At 43.8% G+C, this 15,855-nt stretch overlaps 1 protein-coding gene across 2 annotated transcripts in view; it reads left to right on the forward strand.

The window, feature by feature from the left end:
• Positions 1-15,421, forward strand: part of LOC112225522 (GRIP and coiled-coil domain-containing protein 2-like) — a 28,389-nt gene extending 12,968 nt beyond the window's left edge. For both annotated transcript variants that reach the window (XM_042306436.1, XM_024389551.2), the window contains exons 17-23: positions 5,559-5,680; positions 5,771-5,947; positions 6,053-6,261; positions 7,295-7,501; positions 9,485-9,624; positions 9,700-9,901; positions 13,936-15,421. In XM_042306436.1, coding sequence (XP_042162370.1) covers positions 5,559-5,680; positions 5,771-5,947; positions 6,053-6,261; positions 7,295-7,501; positions 9,485-9,624; positions 9,700-9,901; positions 13,936-14,009 — 1,131 coding nt within the window. In that variant the 3' untranslated portion in view covers positions 14,010-15,421. The remainder of the gene's footprint in view (positions 1-5,558; positions 5,681-5,770; positions 5,948-6,052; positions 6,262-7,294; positions 7,502-9,484; positions 9,625-9,699; positions 9,902-13,935) is intronic.
• Positions 15,422-15,855: the final 434 nt, after the last annotated feature.

Below are 15,855 nucleotides of genomic sequence, written 5' to 3' on the forward strand. Positions count from 1 at the left end.
TCAACCTCTCTCCTTTCTCCACCTCTGTCTGGACCTAGCTCAACCCCTCTCCCACTATCCTCTCTCCCTTTCTCGACCACTGTCTGGACCTAGCTCAACCTCTCTCTCTCTCCTTTCTCCACCTCTGTCTGGACCTAGCTCAACCCCTCTCCTTTCTCCACCTCTGTCTGGACCTAGCTCAACCCCTCTCCCACTCTCCTCTCTCCCTCTCCACCTCTATCTGGACCTAGCTCAACCCATCTCTCTCCTTTCTCCACCTCTGTCTGGACCTAGCTCAACCTCTCTCCTTTCTCCACCTCTGTCTGGACCTAGCTCAACCTCTCTCCTTTCTCCACCTCTGTCTGGACCTAGCTCAACCCCTCTCCTTTCTCCACCTCTGTCTGGACCTAGCTCAACCCCTCTCCCACTCTCCTCTCTCCCTCTCCACCTCTATCTGGACCTAGCTCAACCCATCTCCCTCTCTCCCTCTCCCTCTCTCCACCTCTGTCTGGACCTTGCTCAACCCATCTCCCACTCTCCCTCTCCCTCTCTCCACCTCTGTCTGGACCTTGCTCAACCCCTCCCCTCTCCTCTCTCCACCTCTGTCTGGACCTTGCTCAACCCCTCTCCTCTCTCCCTCTCTCCACCTCTGTCTGGACCTTGCTCAACCCCCCTCTCTCTCCTCTCTCCACCTCTGTCTGGACCTTGCTCAACTCCCTCTCCTCTCTCCCTCTCCACCTCTGTCTGGACCTAGCTCAACCTCTCTCCCTCTCTCCACCTCTGTCTGGACCTTGCTCAACCCCTCTCCCTCTCTCCACCTCTGTCTGGACCTTGCTCAACCCCTCTCCTCTCTCCCTCTCTCCACCTCTGTCTGGACCTTGCTCAACCCCTCTCCTCTCTCCCTCTCTCCACCTCTGTCTGGACCTTGCTCAACCCCTCTCCTCTCTCCCTCTCTCCACCTCTGTCTGGACCTTGCTCAACCCCTCTCCCTCTCTCCCTCTCCATACCCTCTTTTAGCTCATGGATTTCCCATCAGTAGAGTTTGAGTGTGCAGCTTTTCTAAATGGTTGAAACCAAATCTTCTTGTTATTACCCTGGGGTCTAGTGGGTGATAATGAATGGTACGGTCTGGCTCCACGGAAGAGGAAGTGCTGCTGGGTTGTCTACCTCTGGGACCTACACACTAACACTGTACTATTCATTACAATATATTATCATTCACTCACACACACATACACTATACAGCAGGGGTTGGGGGGAGGGGGTTTATTTGTGGAAGAAAAGAGACTGTAAAATCACCAGTAATTCAGCAAAAAAATGTTTTTTTACAAATAGACGTGATCATGTCTCAATATAATCAGGATATGAAATAATTTTGAACATTTTTTTTTCAATGCCATCTCTTTTTGGGCTTAGTTGTGGTCAATTTGCAGTGTACACATTTTATTATTTTTATTTTATTTCACCTTTATTTAACCAGGTAGGCCAGTTGAGAACAAGTTCTCATTTACAACTGCGACCTGGCCAAGATAAAGCACAGCAGTGCGACACAAACAACAACAGAGTTACACATGAGATAAACAAACGTACAGTCAATAACACAATAGAAAAGTCTATATACAGTGTGTGCAAATGTAGTAGGATAAGGGAGGTAAGGCAATAAATAGGCCATGGTGCCAAAATATTTACAATTGAGAAATTAAACACTGGAGTGATAGATGTGCAGAAGATGAATGTGCAAGTAGAGATACTGGGGTGCAAAGGAGCAAAAAAATAAATAACAATATGGGGATGAGGTAGTTGGGTGGGCTATTTACAGCTGCAATTATCTGTAAGCTGCTCTGACAGCTGATGCTTAAAATTAGTGAGCAAGATATGAGTCTCCAGCTTCAGTGATTTTTGCAATTCGTTCCAGTCATTGGCAGCAGAGAAATGGAAGGAAAGGCAGCCAAAGGAGGAATTGGATTTGGGGATGACCAGTGAAATATACCTGCTGGAGCGTGTGCTACAGGTGGGTGCTGCTATGGTGACCAGTGAGCTGAGATAAGGCAGGGCTTTACCTAGCAAAGACTTATAGATGACCTGGAGCCAGTGGGTTTGGCGATGAATATGACGCAAGGGCCAGCCAACGAGAGCATACAGGTCGCAATGGTGGGTAGTATATGGGGCTTTGGTGACAAAACGGATGGCACTGTGATATACTGCATCCAATTTGCTGAGTAGAGTGTTTGAGGCTATTTTATAAATGACATCGCCAAAGTCAAGGATCGGTAGGATAGTCAGTTTTACGAGGGTATGTTTAGCAGCATGAGTGAAGGATGCTTTGTTGCGAAATGGGAAGCCGATTCCAGATTTTAATTTTGGATTGGAGATGGTTAATGTGAGTCTGGAAGGAGAGTTTCCAGTGTAACCAGACACCTAGGTATTTGTAGTTGTCCACATATTCTAAGTCAGAACCGTCCAGAGTAGTCATGCTAGTCAGGCGGGCAGGTGTGGGCAGTGATCGGTTGAAGAGCATGCATTTAGTTTTACTAGCATTTAAGAGCAGTTGGAGGCCACGGAAGGAGTGTTGTATGGCATTGAAGCTCGTTTGGAGGTTTATTAGCACAGTGTCCAAAGAAGGGCCAGATATATACAGAATGGTATCGTCTGCGTAGAGGTGGATCAGAGAATCACCAGCAGCAAGAGCGACATCATTGATGTATACAGAGAAAAGAGTCAGCCGAGAGTTGAACCCTGTGGCACCCCCATAGAGCCTGCCAGAGGTCCGGACAACAGGCCCTCTGATTTGACACACTGAACTCTCTCTGAGAAGTAGTTGGTGAACCAGGCGAGGCAGTCATTTCAGAAACCAAGGCTGTTGAGTCTGCCGATAAGAATGAGGTGATTGACAGAGTCGAAAGCCTTGGCCAGGTCGATGAATATGGCTGCACAGTATTGTCTTTTATCGATGGTGGTTATGATATCATTTAGGACCTTGAGCATGGCTGAGGTGCACCCATGACCAGCTTGGAAACCAGATTGCATAGCGCAGAAGGTACGGTGGGATTCGAAATGGTCGGTGATCTGTTTGTTAACTTGGCTTTCAAAGACTTTAGAAAGGCAGGGTAGGATAGATATAGGTCTGTAACAGTTTGGGTCTAGAGTGTCTCCCGTTTTGAAGAGGGGGATGACGTTGGCAGCTTAACAATCTTTGGGGATCTCAGACGATACGAAAGAGAGGTTGAACAGAGTAGTAAAAGGGGTTGCAACAATTGCAGCGGATAATTTTAGAAAGAGAGGGTCCAGATTGTCTAGACTAGCTGATTTGTAGGGGTCCAGATTTTGCAGCTCTTTCAGAACATCAGCTGTTTGGATTTGGGTGAAGGAGAAATGGGGGAGGCTTGGGCAAGTTGCTGTGGGAGGTGGAGGGCTGTTGACTGGGGTTGGGGCAGCCAGGTGGAAAGCATGGCCAGCCGTAGAATAATGCTTATTGAAATTCTCAATTATCGTGGATTTATCGGTGGTGTCAGTGTTTTCTAGCCTCAGTGCGGTGGGCAGCTGGGAGGAGGTGCTCTTATTCTCCATGGACTTTAGTGTCCCAGAACTTTTTGGAGTTTGTGCTACAGGATGCAAATTTCTGTTTGATAAAGCTAGCCTTTGCTTTCCTGACTTCCCTAAAAAGTTGCATATTGCGGGGGCTATTCGATGCTAATGCAGAACGCCACAGGATGTTTTTGTGATGGTCAAGGGCAGTCCGGTCTGGAGAGAACCAATGGCTATGTCTGTTCCTGATTCTACATTTTATGAACGGGGCATGCTTATTTAAGATGGTGAGGAAAGCACTTCTAAAGAACAACCAGGTACTGACGGAAAGAGGTCAATATCCTTTCAGGATACCCGGATTATAATGACATTGCCGACAAAGTATTTATACCCCTTGACTTATTCCACATTTTGTTGCCTGAATTCAAAATGGTTTAAATGTTTTTTTCTCTCACCTATCTAGACAAAACCCAATAATGTTCAAGTGAAAGCATGTTTTTAGACATGTTTGTAAATTTATTGACAATTAAATATCTAATTTACATAATATCTAAATATCTAATTTCCATAAGTATTCACTCCCCTGAGTCAATACTTTGTAGAAGCACCTTTGGCAGCGATTACAGCTGTGTATTTCTGGGTAATTCTCTAAAAGCTTTCTCACCTGGATTGTGCAACATTTGCCCATTTTATTATTTTCAAAATAATTCAAGCTCTGTCAGATTGGTTGTTGATCATTGTTAGACAGCCATCTTTAGGTCTTTCCAAAGATTTTCATGTAGATTTAAGTCACAGCTGTAACTCTGCCACTGAGGAAGATTCACTGTCTTCTTGGTAAGCAACTCCAGTGTAGACTTGGCCTTGTGTTTTAGGTTATTGTCCTGCTGAAAGGTGAATTCATCTCCCCTTGTTCCTCTAGGATTTTGCCTGTGCTTAGCTCCATTTGGTTTCTTTTTATCCTGAAAAACTCCCCAGTCCTAACTATTACAAGCAAACCCATCACATTATGGAGCCACCACTTTGCTTGAAAATATGGAGAGTGGTACTCTGTAATATGTTTGGGGCAAATCCAATACAAACACAACACTTTATATTCAGGACAAAAAGTGAATTGCTTTGCCACATTTTTTGCAGTATTACTTTAGTGCCTTGTCACATGTTTTAGAATATTTTTTTATTCTGTACAGGCTTCTTTTTCACTTTGTCAATTAGGTTTGTATGGTGGAGTAACTACAATGTTGTTGATCCATCTTCCGTTTTCTACTCTCACATCCATTAAACTCTAACTGTTTTAAAGTCACCATTGGCCTCATGGTGAAATCCTTCAGCGGGTTTCTTCCTCCAACAACTGAGTGTTGAAGGGCACCTGTATCTTTCTAGTGATTGGGTGTGTTGATAAGCCATCCAAAGTGTCATTAATAACTTCACCGTCCTCAGAGATATTCGATGCCTGCTTTTTAAATGTTTGCTTATCTACAAATAGGTGCCCTTCTTTGTGAGGCATTGGAAAACCTCCCTGGTCTTTATGGTTGAACCTGTGTTTGAAATTCACTACTCAATTGAGGGACCTTACAGATAATTGTATTTGTGGGGTACACAGATGAGGTAGTCATTCAAAAATCATGTTAAACACTATCATTGCACACAGAGTGAGTCCATGCAACTTATTGTGTGGTGTTAAGCAAATTTGTACTCCTGAATTTATTCAGACTTGCCATAATAAAGGGTATGAATACTTATTGACTCAAGACATTTCAGCTCTTCATTTGTTATTCATTTATAAACATTTGCGAAAACATAATTCCACTTTGGCACTGTATGTTCCAGCCCCGCGACCATTTGCTCTGACATAAACTGTCTCGATGCTGAATGTAGTTGCCTACCCCTGCTATACACTGTCATATTTCTAGCTGCTGATCTGCAGAAACACACCTAATTACACTAAAGTGTGAAAATAGAGATACCGGTAGCACGTAATATGCTTACAAACAGTTTGTTAAGCATTTGAATTAATTACAACTTCAATCAATGTGTGATGTGTATTCTGTTTCCAGGCTGAGCTGTCATTTGTCACTACTGAGTTTGACAGCTATAAGGTCAGAGTTCACAATGTCCTCAAACAGCAGAAGAACAAGAGTTCGGCCCAGAGTGACGGACACGCCACCAAACAGGAGAGGTATAGCTACAGATGCTGTGTGTGTGTGTGTTATATGGTGACATATTTGATGTGTGTTATATGATGATAATGTGTGTGTGTGTGTGACAGAGAGCAGATTGAGTCCATGGTGGACCAGTATAAAGCCAAGCTGCAGGACAGTCAGCAGAGTCTGGCGGTGAGCACTGCAGAGTTCCAACAGCTCCAGATGGAACACGACACACTGCTGGAACGACACAACAAGATACTGCAGGAGACCGTAACTAAAGAGGCCGAACTCAGAGAGCGGTGTGTGGAGGAGTAACCTTGCCTACAGACTTGTATTAGCTCCCAGAGCTCATGCCTTTAGCTCGGTGGTTTAATGTTTCCCATCTCTCCTTTATCTTCCTCCAGACTCCTGTCTCTCCAGGCAGAGAGTATGTCGCTGCGGACAGAGCTTGCCCAGACGGTGGGTCAACTTACCTCCCAGGCCGACGCCCAACGCTCAGGGTTCCGGGAGCAGATCCGCCACCTTCAGGACGAACACAGAACTACAGTAGAGACCCTGCAGAACCAGATGACCCGGCTGGAGAACCAACTATTCACATTGCAGAGCCAGACCGGTAAGACCAGAGAGGCTGAGGATTGGGTTGAGAGTGGGAAAGAATAGAGTGCGGTTCTGGAGAGGCAAAGAGAGGAGCGGGGTGAGTGTTGGGTTCGAGAGCCAGCGGAGAGTGAGAAGGGGATGGAGACCAGGGGAAGGGTAGAGAGAGGGATTGTGAGTTGAGCATGAGAGAGCAGAGCTGATAGACCTTATATCACCTTCCACACAGGGGCCCTCTGGAGCCACTTGGTGCTAACACCCACTCCATCTATCTCTCTACCTTTTCATCTTACTCGTCTAGTGTGGTAGTGCAGCTGTTTAGAGATGGGAGAGAGAGCTGAGTGAGAGGGGACTTCCTTCATCTCAGCCTAGCCAGGTGTTAGTGTGAAGGCTACAAAGAGCCCATCCAGCCTTAACCAGCCCTGCTCTGCCCGCCCCTCTGGGTAGCACCAGCACACTGGCATCTGGAGAGCCTGGTCGTTAGTGCCACCCTAACACAAAAGTTGGGCGCAGTTGCACTTCTGGAGACAGCAAGGCTGGATCCCTTCTTATAATCAGAAATAACTTCTGCTTCTTGTCTCTCTTCCTTCATCTGCACTGAACCTTAAACGGTTTAAGATTTGATTGAATCTTGAAGTGAAAACTGTTAACTTCAAGTGCAAGTTAGGGTCAAGAGGTTCCAGAGAGACTCCACCACTGTGGGTGTTCTCTAGGGTGTGAAGAGCAGGGCGGGCTGCGGGTGGTTCTACCCACACGTCTCTCACTCTCTCTGTCCATCAATCAGACACCGGCCCTATCTCTTTCTCTACCTCTCACACAGATACACACACCTACCAATATGAAGTCCGCTCCTTTTCAGCAGTTCTTTTTATCATCCTCTGTTCATGTACTTATCTAAGCCCTGTATGCTTCTTGATTTCACACCCTCTCTTTCACACCCTCCCTTTCACACCCTCTTGATTTCAGCACCCTCTCAAGGTGAAGTAGGGAATTACATTGTTGTACTCTGCCCGACTAAATATGTGTTGTCTTACTCTCTCTCCACCGTCCAGCTCCAGTCCAGACCAGTCGTAAGCCAGTGGTGGACCGCCGGACTGTGGACCAGGGGGCGATGGGGGGGCTGGGCCTCAGTGACCTCCAGTCCATGGCTAGAGAGGAGGGGGAGGGCATGGAGACCACTGAGACAGAGTTCCTGTCCCTCCCACACACACCCCTACCCTCACTGGAGCATCTACTCACCTCCCCAGACCCCAAACAGGGTAGGAGTTTGTGTCCATGCTTGATTTCAATGGATACATACTAGAGGTCGACCGATTTATGATTTTTCAATGCCGATACCGATTTATTGGAGGACCAAAAAAATGCTGATACCGATTACTCGGCCGACTTTAAAAATGTAAAATAAAATAACATTTTTTTTTTTTTTGTAATAATGACAGTTACAACAATACTGAATGAACACTTATTTTAACTTAATATAATACACAAATAAAAATCAATTTAGCCTCAAATAAATAATGAAACATGTTCAATTTGGTTTAAATAATGCAAAAACAAAGTGTTGGAGAAGTAAAAGTGCAATATGTGCTATGTAAGAAAGCTAACGTTTCAGTTCCTTGCTCAGAACATGAGAACATATGAAAGCTGGTGGTTCCTTTTAACATGAGTCTTCAATATTCCAAGGTAAGAGGTTTTAGGTTGTAGTTAATATAGTATTTATAGGACTATTTTTCTCTATACCATATGTATTTCATATACCTTTGACTATTGGATGTTCTTATAGGCACTATAGTATTGCCAGTGTAACAGTATAGCTTCCGCCCCTCTCCTCGCCCCTACCTGGGCTCGAACCAGGAACACATCGACAACAGCCACACTCGAAGCAGCGTTACCCATCGCTCCACAAAAGCCACGGCCCTTGCAGAGCAAGGGGAATAACTACTCCAAGTCTCAGAGCAAGTGACGTTTGAAACACTATTAGCGCACACCCAGCTAACTAGCTAGCCATTTCACATCGGTTACACCAGCCATTAGGCTGATAGGCTTGAAGTCATAAACATGGTTGTGCTTGCGAAGAGCTGCTGGCAAAACACACGAAAGTGCTGTTTGAATGAATGCTTACGAGCCTGCTGCTGCCTACCATCGCTCAGTCAGACTTCTATATCAAATCTTAGACTTAATTATAACATAATAACACACAGAAATACGAGCCTTTGGTCATTAATATGGTCGAATCCGGAAACTATCATCTCAAACAAAAAGTTTATTATTTCAGTGAAATACGGAACCGTTCGGTAATTTATCTAACGGGTGGTATCCATAAGTCTAAATATTCTTGTTACATTGCACAACCTTCAATGTTATGTCATAATTACGTAAAATTCTGGCAAATTAGTTCACAATGAGCCAGACTGCCCAAACTGTTGCATATACCCTGACTCTGCGTGCAATGAACGCAAGAGAAATTACACAATTTCACCTGGTTAATATTGCCTGCTAACCTGGATTTCTTTTAGCTAAATATATGTAGGTTTAAAAATATATACTTCTGTGTAATGATTTTAAGAAAGGCATTGGTGTTTATGGTTAGGTACAGTCGTCCAACGATTTCTTTCGAAAATGCGCTTTTGGTAAATCATCCCCCAGCGTTGCATCGATTATATGCAACACAGGACACGCTAGATAAACTAGTAATATCATCAACAATGTGTAGTTATAACTAGTGATTATGATTGATTGATTGTTTTTTTTTTATAAGATAAGTTTAATTCTAGCTAGCAACTTACCTTGGCTTCTACTGCATTTGTGTAACAGGCAGTCTCCTTGTGGAGTGTAATGAGAGGCAGGTGGTTAGAGCGTTGGACTAGTTAACTGGAAGGTTGCAAGATTGGATCCCCCGAGCTGACGAGGTGAAAATCTGTCGTTCTGCCCCTGAACAAGGCAGTTAACCCACTGTTCCTAGGCCGTCATTGAAAATAAGAATTTGTTCTTAACTGTCTTGCCTAGTTAAATAAAGGAATTAAAAAAATTAAATGAGCAAAATCGGCACCCAAAAATACCAGTTTCCGATTGTTATGAAAACTTGAAATCGGGACTAATTAATCGGCCGTTCCGATTAATCGGTCGACCTCTAATACATACTGTAGTTGGTTTTGTTCCCACAAGAGATGTGTATTTGAGATATTGTGTCTTTGAATACACCTGTCTGCTAAAGGAGCATTTGTCTGTGTGATTGGTTTCAGAGCCGTTTGTGTGGCAGGTGGAGCCGACTAAAGAGGAGTTAAGTCAGAAGTTGGCCACAGCTACACGCAGTATGGAACACATGAACATGCTACTGCATGAGACAGAGGCTACCAACGCTGTTCTGATGGAACAGGTCAATGTATGTACACTCACTCAATCACACACACGCACGCACGCATGCATTCATACTGTGTCGGTGTTCTTTCTTCTGTAGCTGTTGAAGTCTGAGGTGCGTCGTCTGGAGCGTAACCATGAGAGGGAGAAAAGTGTAGCCAACCTGGAGTATCTGAAGAATGTCCTCCTGCAGTTCATCTTCCTGCAGTCAGGCAGCGAGAGACGGGCTCTACTCCCTGTCATACACACCATGTTACAACTCAGCCCTGAGGAGAAGAATAAACTGGCTGCTATCGCAATGGGTAGGTATACACACACACTGTATACACAGACACACACACTGTATACACAGACACACACACACACTGTATACACAGACACACCCACATACACAGACACACACACACTGTATACACAGACACACACACTGTATACACAGACACACACACACACTGTATACACAGACACACCCACATACACAGACACACACACACTGTATACACAGACACACACACTGTATACACAGACACACACACACACACTGTATACACAGACACACCCACAACACAGGACATAGGACATACACACACACACTGCATACACACACACCCACATACACACATACTGTATACACAGACACACCCACATACAGACACACACACTGCATACACAGACACACCCACATACACAGACACACACACTGTATACACAGACACACCCACATACACAGACACACACTGTATACACAGACACACCCACATACACACACATACACACACACACACAGACACACACACTGTATACACACCCACATACAGACACACACACTGTATACACAGACACACCCACATACACAGACACACACACTGTATACACAGACACACCCACATACACAGACACACACTGTATACACAGACACACCCACATACCACACACACACACCCACATACACAGACACACACACACACACACACACACACACACACACTGTATACAGACACACATACTGTATACACACACCCACACAGACACACCCACATACACACACACACACACCCACATACACAGACACACACACACACACACACACACACTGTATACACACACAGACACACATACTGTATACACACACCCACACACACACACACACACACACTGTATACACAGACACACCCACATACACACACACACACACACTGTATACACAGACACCCCACATACACACACACACCCACATACACAAACACACCCACATACACAGACACACACACACACACTGTATACACACACACAGACACACATACTGTATACACACAGACACACACACACACACATACACAAACACACCCACATACACAGACACACACACAGACACACACACACACTGTATACACAGACACACATACTGTATACACAGACACACACACCCACACAGACGCACACTGTATACACAGACATACTGTATACACAGACATACTGTATACACAGACACACCCACATACACAGACACACATACTGTATACACAGACACCCACATACACAGACACACATACTGTATACACACACAGACACATACTGTATACACACACACACACTGTATACACACACCCACACAGACACACACACACACACACTGTATACACAGACACACCCACATACACACACACACACTGTATACACACACCCACACAGACACACACACACACACACACTGTATACACAGACACACACACTGTATACACAGACACCCACACTCACACACAGACGCACACACACACTGGATACACATGCACACACACACTGTATACACACACTGTATACACAGACACACTGTACATACACACACACACACACACACACACACACACACACACACACACACACTGTATACACAGACAAACCCACACACACACTGTATACACACACACACACACACACACACACACACACACACACACTGTATACACACACACGCTGTACATACACACACACACATATTGTATACACAGACACACACACTGTATACAAAGACAGACACACACTGTATACACAGACACACACTGTATACACAGACGCACACACACTGGATACACACGCACACACACTCTGGATACACACACACACACACACACACTGACACACAATGTATACACACACAGTATGTACACACACACACACACAGACACACAATGTACACACACACACACACACTGTATACACCCACACACACACACACTGTATACACACACACTGTATACACAGACAAACCCACACACACACACACTGTATACACAGACACACACACTGTATACACAGACACACACACTGTATACACAGACACACACACTGTATACACAGACACACACACATACACTCTCTTTCACACACACCCATCAATCTCTGTGTGAGTAGTATGTTGAGTGAAGTTGCAGAGACCTCAATATGTTATGCAGCTCAACATTGGAATGTTTAGTGCTGGGTACCCCAACTGGTGGCCCGCGGTTGATTTTATTTGCTGAGAAATGTTTGAATTGTTGGACGTAAGACTGTAAATACCCAGCAAATTAGCTCCAAGTGATTTGTTCCAAATCTGTTCCAAAGTGTACAAAACATTGATATAGACTGACCAGGTGAAAGCTATGACCTCTTATTGATTTCAATCAAATCAAAATGTATTTGTCACATGCACTGAATACGACAGGTCTACAGTGAAATGCTTACTTACAGGCTCTAACCAACAGTACAATTTGTAAGTAAAAAAATAGGTATTAGGTGAACAATATATAAGTAAAGGAATAAAAACAACCGTGAAAATAACAGTAAAGGCTATATACAGGTGGTACCGGTACAGAGTCAATGTGTGGGGGCACCGGTCGGGCTAATTGAGTTAATATGTAGGTAGAGTTAAAGTGACTATGCATAGATGATAAACGGAGATTAGCAGCAGTGTAAAAAAGGGGTTGGGGCGGGGTGGGACACAATGCAAATAGTCCGGGTAGCCATTTGATTACCTGTTCAGGAGTCTTATTGCTTGGGGATACACGTTGCCGAGAAGCCTTTTGGTCCTAGACTTGGTGCTCCGGTACTGCTTGATGTATTGTAGCAGTGTAGATGAAGAGGAGGAGACGGGTTAAATAATGATTTTTAAGCCTTGAGTGTCATTCAGAGGGTGAAAGGGAAAGACAAAAGATTTCAGTGTCTTTGAACAGGGTATGGTAATAGGTGCCAGGTGCACCGGTTTGTGTCAAGAACTGCAACGCTGCTGGGTTTTTCACGCTCATCAGTTTCCCATGTGTATCAAGAATGGTCCACCACCCAAAGGACATCCAGCCAACTTGATACAACTCTGGGAAGCATTGAAGTCAACATGGGCCAGCATTCTTGTGGAATGCTTTCGACATCTTGTAGTGTCCATGCCCCGATGAATTGAGGCTGTTCTGAGGGCAAAAGGGGGTGCAACTCAATATTAGGAAGGTGTTCCTAATGTTTTATGCACTCAGTGTATGTGATTGTATACAAAGGTTTGAAATTATTATGTTTGAGGCAAATATTATACGGAGTGGCTACAAATAAGGAGTTTATGTATGCCAATTTGCCCAGGCAAAAGAATCTGGATATTTCTGCACATTTTACACAGGCAGCGGAGTGGGCAATCAGCTATGGAGTTGCTGTGCTCTGCTGCCACTCCCCCCTCCTTGATTGCCTTGGTTTTTTTCATCATCATTGAAAACATTTCCTAAGCTGCGCAAAAGGCAGACAGGCTGTCAAGTAGGGTTCTTTTTTTCAGGAACTACGATATGGCAGCATCTATAAAGATTAGCCTACATCACACAAAATGCTAAACGTTTTTTATCCAAAGTGTAGGGACTGAGTCCTGCTTGTGCAATTGCAATATCCATTGCAACAGACAGACTGAGAAGGTTGTAGCCTTTATAATATATGTTCTGGAATGTACGTTCAAATCGCTGCAGGGTTTTTATTAAAACTGTTCAGAAAGGAGACATGGGCTATATCATCATGGTTCAGAAGAGTGAAATGTGAAGGGGGGGGAGCAGCAACCTTAGAAAAATGTATGTGTGTGTAAAGTCACATGTTCAGAACGTGATCCGGATCCTTAGCTTTAAGAAAGAGGTTTCCAGAAGAGGCAGGCAGGGCGAAAGCTCCTTATCCACGGACAATATTATATCTGTCTAGGCTTCTTGCAATCAATTTGCTGTCTACTAATTATTTGTAATTATGTTTCCGGCCCCCTGACCATCCGCTCAAGAAAAAATTGGCCCGTGGCTGAATCTAGTTGTCCTACCTGTGTCTCTGAACCGGTCTCTTTTTGCTTCAGGTGAGGAGGAGGTGGGAGGAGCTAAAGGCTCAGGATGGACCTCCTACCTTCACAGCTGGTCTGGCATCAGATAAAGACATCAACTACTGCCATCTCACTACCTGCCTTCACTTTCATCTGATCAATATGTCTGATCAACTGGAGTTATTAAAAAGTCTTCATATATTATTCATGATCATTAATCTACTTGAAATGAAGCAAGTGCTGACAGCAGCAAAACAAGCCAGTGTCTTTTAACTGTTTAGTTACTGGACCAGTGATGATTCCTCAATGCCTCACATTCAATACTTTGTTTTTTACGACTGAATTTGTAGCTTCGTAATAATCCGCTCCATGCAGCGCCTAAGTTAAAATGGTTAATGAAGTGAACTATGACTGTGATGACACACTTAAGATCTAATGTAGAGTGGTTAATCAACAATTATAACAATTCACACCTGTTTCGATGTATCAATATTACATACCAAAGAATGCTATGTTAATATGTAGGTACGTAGTCTGTAATTAGTCAATGTGTGTGTGTGTGTGTGTGTGTATATATAGTAATTATGTACTTGCTGTGAAATCACAATGTTATTGCAATGTGGGGCTGCTTTTTTTTCAAGTTAACCAAACATGAAGAAAGGGTACTGGATATCAATGACTGGGTCAAATTGAGGCCTCTGCTTTGTCGTCCTATGGTTGTGCTTCATATCACATCATTTACAAACAGCTATCTGCACTTGAATTTACACATTTGGTGGACTAGCACCAACTGTGACATGTATAGGAGTCACATTAGGCTCTCATTTACTATGGCCTGAAATTGTACTCTTATTTCCCATATATTGCACAATATTGGGATAAAGTGCCGGTTCAGATTTGGCTCGTCTCTTACCCAGAGTTATATGCTAATGTCATTGTTCTGTGTTGTTCCTAAGGCATATTAATGAATGAGGCCAGATGGGGACAAGTAATACATGGGAATAACTGAATGTACTCGTAATGAATAATTGTATATTTAAACTGGGAAAGTATATTGTTCGGCTATAAAATATGAATGATTACTGATGTTGAAAACTGGTGAGGGTGTCCAGTCCTCGCGGTTGACGTTGATATCCGCTCTGGCTTAAGACATGATTTAGAAAAGGACAAATAAGTCAAAGTTAAGCATACGTTTTAGGTCAACCATTTTATATAAAAAGGAGACCTGCAATCAGTAGCAAAACCACCATTCTTTTTCATAAGAGATTATTTAACTGTGAATAAAGATGACAATTAATATATATGCTTTTTTTTAAATACATTTTTTTTTTACTTTCTTGGCCTGCCGCTACTCTTGTTCATCTAAAAATGTAATGTCTCATCTCAACTTTTTAAGTCACCCCAATTAAATGAATTTGAGGTAAATTGATGTAATATTTGGTAATTTAGAAAAAGTTCTATCATCTAAAGAAGTTACAGTATATACACTGCTCAAATAAATAAAGGGAACACTTAAACAACACAATGTAACTCCAAGTCAATCACACTTCTGTGAAATCAAACTGTCCACTTAGGAAGCAACACTGATTGACAAATTTCACATGCTGTTGTGCAAATGAAATAGACAACAGGTGGAAATTATAGGCAATTAGCAAGACACCCCCAATAAAGGAGTGGTTCTGCAGGTGGTAACCACAGACCACTTCTCAGTTCCTATGCTTCCTGGCTGATGTTTTGGTCACTTTTGAATGCTGGCGGTGCTTTCACTCTAGTGGTAGCATGAGACGGAGTCTACAACCCACACAAGTGGCTCAGGTAGTGCAGCTCATCCAGGATGGCACATCAATGCGAGCTGTGGCAAGAAGGTTTGCCGTGGCTGTCAGCGTAGTGTCCAGAGCATGGAGGCGCTACCAGGAGACAGGCCAGTACATCAGGAGACGTGGAGGAGGCCATAGG

Source organism: Oncorhynchus tshawytscha, linkage group LG26 (assembly GCF_018296145.1).
Source record: "Oncorhynchus tshawytscha isolate Ot180627B linkage group LG26, Otsh_v2.0, whole genome shotgun sequence".
In the NCBI taxonomy this organism is placed as follows: domain Eukaryota; kingdom Metazoa; phylum Chordata; class Actinopteri; order Salmoniformes; family Salmonidae; genus Oncorhynchus; species Oncorhynchus tshawytscha.